Raw genomic sequence first — 7413 nt, forward strand, 5'->3', positions numbered from 1 at the left:
CAAGCCATTGCTATTAAAAGTCACCACTACATCAACCATAACCTTCAGTGGCCAATGAATGTAATGAGCTTTTAGACAGATTGCAATCATCTGAATCTGCACGTATTTATGGAGAACACCTTCCATTAATACCTCGAGTCTGTTGAAAACCAAAGGTCAATTTTTTTTTTCTGTCCTTGGTTTTACTTTAAGGTAATCCAAGGACAATTTAATAACTTGACATCATAGTGCATTCATGCATATCTCAAAGGGTAAGAAAAAAAGGACTTTATAAATGCCAAAAGTAGAGCTGCAAGTAAGTTATATTTTTATTATCTATTTATCTGCCAATTATATTCTAAATTCATATGAAATATCAACAGATAGTGGAAGGCACCCACTGTAATTTCCCAAGCACATATGTGAAACTTTAACTGCAATTGTTTGGAAATGTTGTTTTAAACAATTAATCAACTCAGTAATTTAAATCAGACATTTTTATATCTGCAATGATCAATATATGAACAAACATTCAGTTCTATTACAATTACAGCCCACTGTGCACAAAGTGTGGTAGAAAAGAAGCAGTGGATGTGAGTTTACAGTGTCTAAGGTGTCCCATGGCTCCATGATAACCCAAGCAGAATTAAATTATATCCAGCCAACATTTGCATCCCTCACATTCCCAGCCAGGTCTATTGTTTGCCCAAATGTACCAGATGCTATTTCTGCTAGCAGGGAATTAGCCTTCTGTCAGTCTTTCCCTCAAGTTTTAAATTGACAACTCAACAGTGTGCAAGCATGATGAGCAGCTGATCGTGTCCATCTGAAGCCATAATCATTCTACCATTCACCAGTTTTGTGTTTGACAAACTTCTCCAACTGTGTCACGCCGGCAAAATCTTTGAGCAAAATTAACAGTGACCAACGATATTAACACTAATCATGATTCACCAATAGCAGGCAATCACATTGCCTCTCCAGATGGCTGTCCATTTGCCTAAAAGGCTCTAATTGCACAGCCATTATAACAAGCCTGAGACTAAAATTAAGATGCATAAAATTCATTAAAACCGACTCTCCAAACAAGCACAAAAGCTTCTTACATTTCCATACAGCAGGGCCCACAAGCCCAGTCATGTGCTTTGTCCAGGCGGACAGGCAGGATCCCAAACAATATGTGAGCGTCAGCACCAGTAACCGGCCGGAGGAAGTGATGTATTGCACACTGACTTGGAACAATGCAGCCTGTTTTACCTGAAGGCGAATGCTTCTACCCCATCAATTTGTTTCAGTGGACAGAGGTGCCCTCTGACATCCTCAATAGAGTGTTTGTTGGTAGCTGTCTCTAAAGACATCTGCTAGCTTTGAGCAATGAGAAATGAATGCATGCAAGTTGAGCGAAGCTTTTCAGGGATTCAAAAACATTTCCAATCAACACAATGCACCTCTCTTATCTCTTTTGTCTTTTATGGCGGGGTGTTTAAATGCCATTTTCAGCCTGATTCTAGGGTGTTTTTTTTCTTTTGTTTTCCTCCAAAAATTGCTGTCAAACTGATGAAGTTGTTATTGTTGCTAAAATAGCTGCCAGGGTGACCATGATGGCTATGGGCAAGCCCACATACATATCAAAGGCTGTTAACCCCCCCTCCATCTCCTCCACAAACCAGCTCCTCGCTGTGGATGGGGTTACAGCTGTACTCAGCTTTGGAACATATCCCTTTACAATACCACAAATTTAACTGGGATATGATTAATTGGGGGACTAGTTCAGGGTGTATTTTTAACTCACTGAGCCTTGAAACAAGTCGACCCGCAGCACCACGGCTCCCTGCGTCTCCTCTGCATTTATTATGCCAGCCTACCGGGGAGTATTATGTCTTGTATGACTCTGAGTTGACACTGCAAGGCTTAGGGAGCCTTAGAAACTCTGCTTGAGGCACACTGAAGAGACTGAGGTCTGTCTGGCGTGTGTGACTCCTGAGGCAAGTGTGTTGCTAAATGAATAGAGACATGGAGCATGGCATGACCCACTTCAACAAGGGCTACACTGCTTTCTTTACACAAATCCCACAGGTACTGTTCACGGAAAATATACAGCTGGGCATAAGCCTTAAATGTCCCTATCACAAGCCTAATGGAAGGGAAAAGGAGGGGAGGGTGTAAACTGATTTGAATACTAATTCATTTGGTCAGGTGAGGCTACACACCTTCCACTGTCCTCTCATAAAGCATCCTGACAGTTTCTGCAGAGCCAACACAGAACACTGGACAATGCACAATTAACCTTTTCCTGATGTCATCCTAATAATGCTGCTATGCAACTAATGCAGGAGGCACTCTAACATATCTCCTCTTAGTGATAGCATCTGGGTCTAAATAAAGCCCACTTTTGCATAATTCAGTTTGTTTAAGAGGGAAAAGTAGCGTCCATGCTATCTTAATCGTGCCCGGGCCATACCTTCACGCACAGATTCTCTTTTTTTTCTAACGTGGAAGCATCAGAGAGGAGCGAAGCAAACAGCTGAAGATTACCATTGCGAGGGCGCACAAAATACTGGAGCTGAACACAGCTCTAGCTTAACTGTGCGCGCCTGATGCACGGAATGATTTTCCGCTTCATAGAGGAAATTACACACAGTAACAATCGTAAAAACGCGATTTATCTACTCAAACAAGTGTCTTTTAAACACAACCAATTAACTAAGAGTCGCTGGCGTATTGCAAGCGGTAGTTTTTTTCTACCAAAACGTGCCGACACACTGCTCGGAGGCTGTTCTGCAAAGCCTCTCTCCATGGACGCACATTAGTAATCTATTCACTTGGTCACTTTCAGTGTGAAGACATGCCCCGATCAACGGTCCATCAGTTTGTGGTTCGGTACTACTCCCACGCTGACAATGAGCTGATCGTGAGGAAATAAAAAAAATGAAAATAAATAATAAATGTTTTGACAGCCTGTCACTTTTCCCCACTCACTCACCTTCCAAATGCTGCGGGACAACGGCGCTCACGCACAGGGCGATGAGAAGGAGTAGCGGTCCCATCCTCTCTCTCTATCTCTCTCGCTCTCTTTAACGACGAACAGGTCTGACTTCCAAGGTTGCGCAGGGGGGGAAGAAAAAAAGAAAAAAAGAAAAAGAAACAATTTGCGGAGGAATAGCCAAAAGTTCTCCCCGCCTTGGCTCTCTCTGGGCTGTGGTGTTGCCCCGAGAGCAGTTGTTATCCGTCCTGGTCAGGTAAAGTCCTCCTCTGAGATGAAGTCGGCAGAGAGAGGCACTCGCCTCCTGGACAGGAACAAGTGAACTGTGTCTGCCGGGTCTCTCGCTTTCTCTCTGCTGCTGCTGCTGCTGCTGCTGTTGCTGTTGCTGCCTTCCCTCGCTCCTACCGCAGTGGTGCGATGTAGTGATGGGAGCGACGTGTGCGCTCAAAAGCTCCCGGACTACTCCTGTGAAGCCAGCAGGAGTCAGATGGGACGCCGCTTCCTGCCTGGATTTCCAAAATAAGGCCGGTTATTTAATCGATTTCAATTCAAAACACAGCACATTTTATTGTTTTTGTGGTCTAAAACTACCTTCCTTACTGTCTTTCGAAAAAGTACACATTGCAATGTCACATCCCTGCGGGCTTATGTAAGATAGTGTTTCAGATCGATTTTTCCTTACCAGTGAAAAATAGTAATGATATGTTTTAAGTTTTGCTTTGAAAGTACAATTGCTTCACAATCCGGTTATGTTGTGTGGACAGAGATTCCAGGACAGTCTCATCGGGGGGATGCGCGCTTTTCCATCGGTCATAGTGAACCGACTGGGGCGCTGTCTTGCTGATCGAGACAACTCTTCCTCCACCACGTCCTCCTCCTCCTCCTCCTCCTCCCCCCCTCCTCCTGAAGAACACTTCCAAAAAAGCTGCCGGGTTGGGACTCTAAATTGTGTATAATCAGCCACTTCAGCCTTTCCTTAACCTCTTTTTTTGCATTCCCCATGGCTCTCTCTCTATTCAAGCCTTAGGAAGCTGGTTGTGCACTGATGAATTTAGCTGTTTCAAGTGCCTTTTCTCTGGAAAGCCTTGTTGAGTTTTTAAGTGCAGGTCCTGAACCAGCATCAGCATCCCAATGACAAAGTTTGGCAAAGCTCTAAGGTTGATAAGGTCTTAACTAAAATACTGGTTGACAAAAAGACTTTTCATTGACCTGCAGGTCTTCTGTGGACACTGCATATTTTATCTGATAACATTAAAGATCCTGTACTTTTGTTTGTAGTTTTGTGGTTTGTAGAAACATACTAATGTAATAAATACACACTAATGCATTTATATTAATATATTTACGTATACATAAATAATATGTTGTTGTTTGTCACAGTGTAACATTAGAGACCATCTCACTCTCTTCAAACTCACATCCATGAGTATTCACTACTTGGTAGGGATGTCACCATACCAGAAGTTTGGTGCATGCGGTAGATGTAGTGGCTGACAACACACACACACACACACACACACACTTGAACTGACAAAGGTGACAGTTTCATGGTGAGAAATTATTCATTAGAAAAGTCAGTATTTGTTGACAGGCTGAATGGTAATGACAGTTGCCTGCTAACACTGTGAGCAGCCATATGTTAGCCTAAACACCCTAATGTTCGCACTGTGAATGTTGTATGTGGCGCTTGGCTACAACAGATGTCCGCTGTCGCAATTCACACATCATAACGGTGACATTTCAGGACATGAACAATTTGACAACAAAGTTGTTAGTATAAAGTTAACAACTATGACGCACTGCAGGCTGAGTTCTGTCTACAGATCCAAATAAGGTGTTTGAGAAGACAAGTTTTAAGTTCAGATGCTCTGTGGAAACATTTGCATACTGCATTCTGGTTTCTTACTTGTCCCTATGAGTGCCAAATACAGACTACAATGCTTGCAGGGTTGTTATACTGCCCTCATCAGTCTGCAATAGTTTTGTGTTATTTCCCATCACATTATATGTCTTCAAGAAGACCACATTTTGCCATGATCACACGCACACATACACAGTGAAAAACATGCCAGCCCTGATGTTGCAGGTGATAAACATGCAAGTTACTTACAGGACAATACAGAAAAACAGTTTGCTCACACTTCGACATGCTCATTATGAAATTCAAAATGACATCAATTTCATGGCATGGGCCTTGCTTTTCTAGATGTACCTTCACCTTCAGCTCCATCCATTCAGACACCACTGATGAAACTGGAATGTAAACTGCTGTGTGTGTCTCATTGGGCCGTGGCATTTTCAAAATTAGATTATTTCGCACAAGGGTGGCGCCACACTGATTGTTTATGTGCCATTTGTGATATATCAGTCATCACTGATTGGATTTTGATGAAAACCGGGGTTAAATTAATCTGACAATTACACTTTGGCGATTTCAAACTTATACCCGCAGTGAAGACTATGATTAACGGCCCAATCAAGAGCTGTTTCACTATGTATTTCTGCAAATGTATTGTTCCCCTTGAACTATCAAATATAATATCTGATGCTGGGTACAACTGTTTCCTTTCTAAGATGCTGTAAGAATGTTAGAACAACGTTTTCCTGAGGTGCAGGTCCCATTTATATTAGCTGAGCAATTTACCAATAATTTACCTAACAGAAAAACTCCATTATTCCTATGGGATATTGGGATATTGAGAGTGAGAACCATATTTGTGAACTCTCTTTATATTGCCATGCAATTCAGTCAGATTTTTACAGAACTAAAAAAAAAATAAACTGGGCAAAGCTTAGAGTTTAAGCTGATGTCATCATCCAACATCCTGTACTTATCTGTCTGACCTTGAGGAGTTTCTGAGCTCCTCATCATGAATCATGAAAGTTATCAGGTGTCTTATGGTTTAATGTAGATAGAGACCTATAACTGTATGCACTTGGTCAAGACTAATAAATCATCCACAGTGGTAAAGTCTCCTATCATCTTAATGAGACGCCCTCTGTTCCTATGATCACAGCACCTCCCATTGTTTCAGGTTTTAAGGCTCCATATGCATTGCAGGTCATTCATGGCGAATGTGATCCCTTTAAAATGTATTATCACTAAGGAGGATTACTAATGAGAACAAAACAATAACTGTGCATTGAATCGTCTTTAACAATGCTGGTTCCAATTCATGAATATATTTAAAGCTAATCCTGCACATAAAGGCATCAACAAACCGGTGTTAATTCAGTAGCATTACTGTTCATCTGGAGCTGGATTAAAAAATGTGCTCTTTAAATCAGATAAGCATAATACCTTCCTGTCCATTTGGAATTAAATCACTCCACAAAAGTCCTCATTAGGCTTCAGTTTCATCTGTGCCAGAGAGAGAGACACAGACACAGAGAGAGAAAAATATCAAACATCAGAGAGATGATCAGAGGTTTGGCCACCAGCACTGAAGGCTTGCTGGTAAATCTGTACAGTAAGAAGAAGCCCCTTGACCTCCTCCCAGTTTCCTCTGCCAGCCTACACACTGAACACAGCTTCTACAACTGTATTCTGTAAATCCTCCACAGTAAACCTCACCACAGTCAGGCCTTCTTCTCACTCAAACGCAAACTCCTCTCGCCTCCTTTGCCCTTGTCTCTCCCTTGGCTTGTCGAGAGGCTGAGCTCAGACCAGTGAATCCTCTTCAGCTCACATCCATCCTCATTTAGGCCATGGGGAGCCATTTAGGATGAGCAACGGGCTGGAAAACACAGTGACCTTCTCATATTTGACTCATTTACTGCTGTTTTTATTTCAGCCACTAAAGGCGGGCAACATGTTTTTATTTTTTAGCAGAAGCTACACAACCTGTCGAGCCTATTTCTCTTCCAGCAAGAATCCACAACGTCATGGGAACGGAGATTTTATCATTTTATTCAAACGGACTAAAGCATGGGCTAAAGCACCTTTAGGACTGAGAAATAATCTTGAATTGAAACATAATGCAAATTAATTCAGGGTGAGCATGTACTAGTGGCATGAGGCTTTATTATCTATCATGCCCTCAGCATTTCCATAACCACAATTTTAATGAGGTTAACCTCTTTAAAATGGTGGATAAAGGGATAACCACTTTTTTCTCCTCCTTGCCTGTCTGTTTCCATCAGTATGCTAGCTCTCCTTCCCCATTCCCTCTGTCTCTCGCAGGGGGAGAAGAGGTTTTTCATATCCACTCGCTCCCTCTCTCATCTCCCTTGTCTCACAGGTTCTCGTGCTCTCCTTCCCAATCAGACTGCTGGAGTGTCATGTTCAAGGCCTCCCTCGCTCTCTCTCTCTGCACTCGCCACAAAGGCAGTCTAACACAGGCCTAAGGCGGAGGAGGAGGAGAGAATGAGACAGTAAAGGGAAAGGGGTGGTGTTGGTGGTTGGAGGAGAGGGTTGGGTGTGGGGGGAGTTGCAGTGAGATAGGAAAGGA

At 42.5% G+C, this 7413-nt stretch overlaps 1 protein-coding gene across 1 annotated transcript in view; it reads right to left on the bottom strand.

The window, feature by feature from the left end:
- Window positions 1-3032, bottom strand: part of edil3a (EGF-like repeats and discoidin I-like domains 3a) — a 109338-nt gene extending 106306 nt beyond the window's left edge. Inside the window, exon 1 of the mRNA XM_083979727.1 lies at window positions 2963-3032. Within this exon, the coding sequence (XP_083835853.1) occupies window positions 2963-3026 (64 nt within the window). The 5' untranslated portion in view covers window positions 3027-3032. The remainder of the gene's footprint in view (window positions 1-2962) is intronic.
- Window positions 3033-7413: the final 4381 nt, after the last annotated feature.

Source organism: Trachurus trachurus (genome assembly GCF_905171665.1).
Source record: "Trachurus trachurus genome assembly, chromosome: 9".
Lineage (NCBI taxonomy): Eukaryota > Metazoa > Chordata > Actinopteri > Carangiformes > Carangidae > Trachurus > Trachurus trachurus.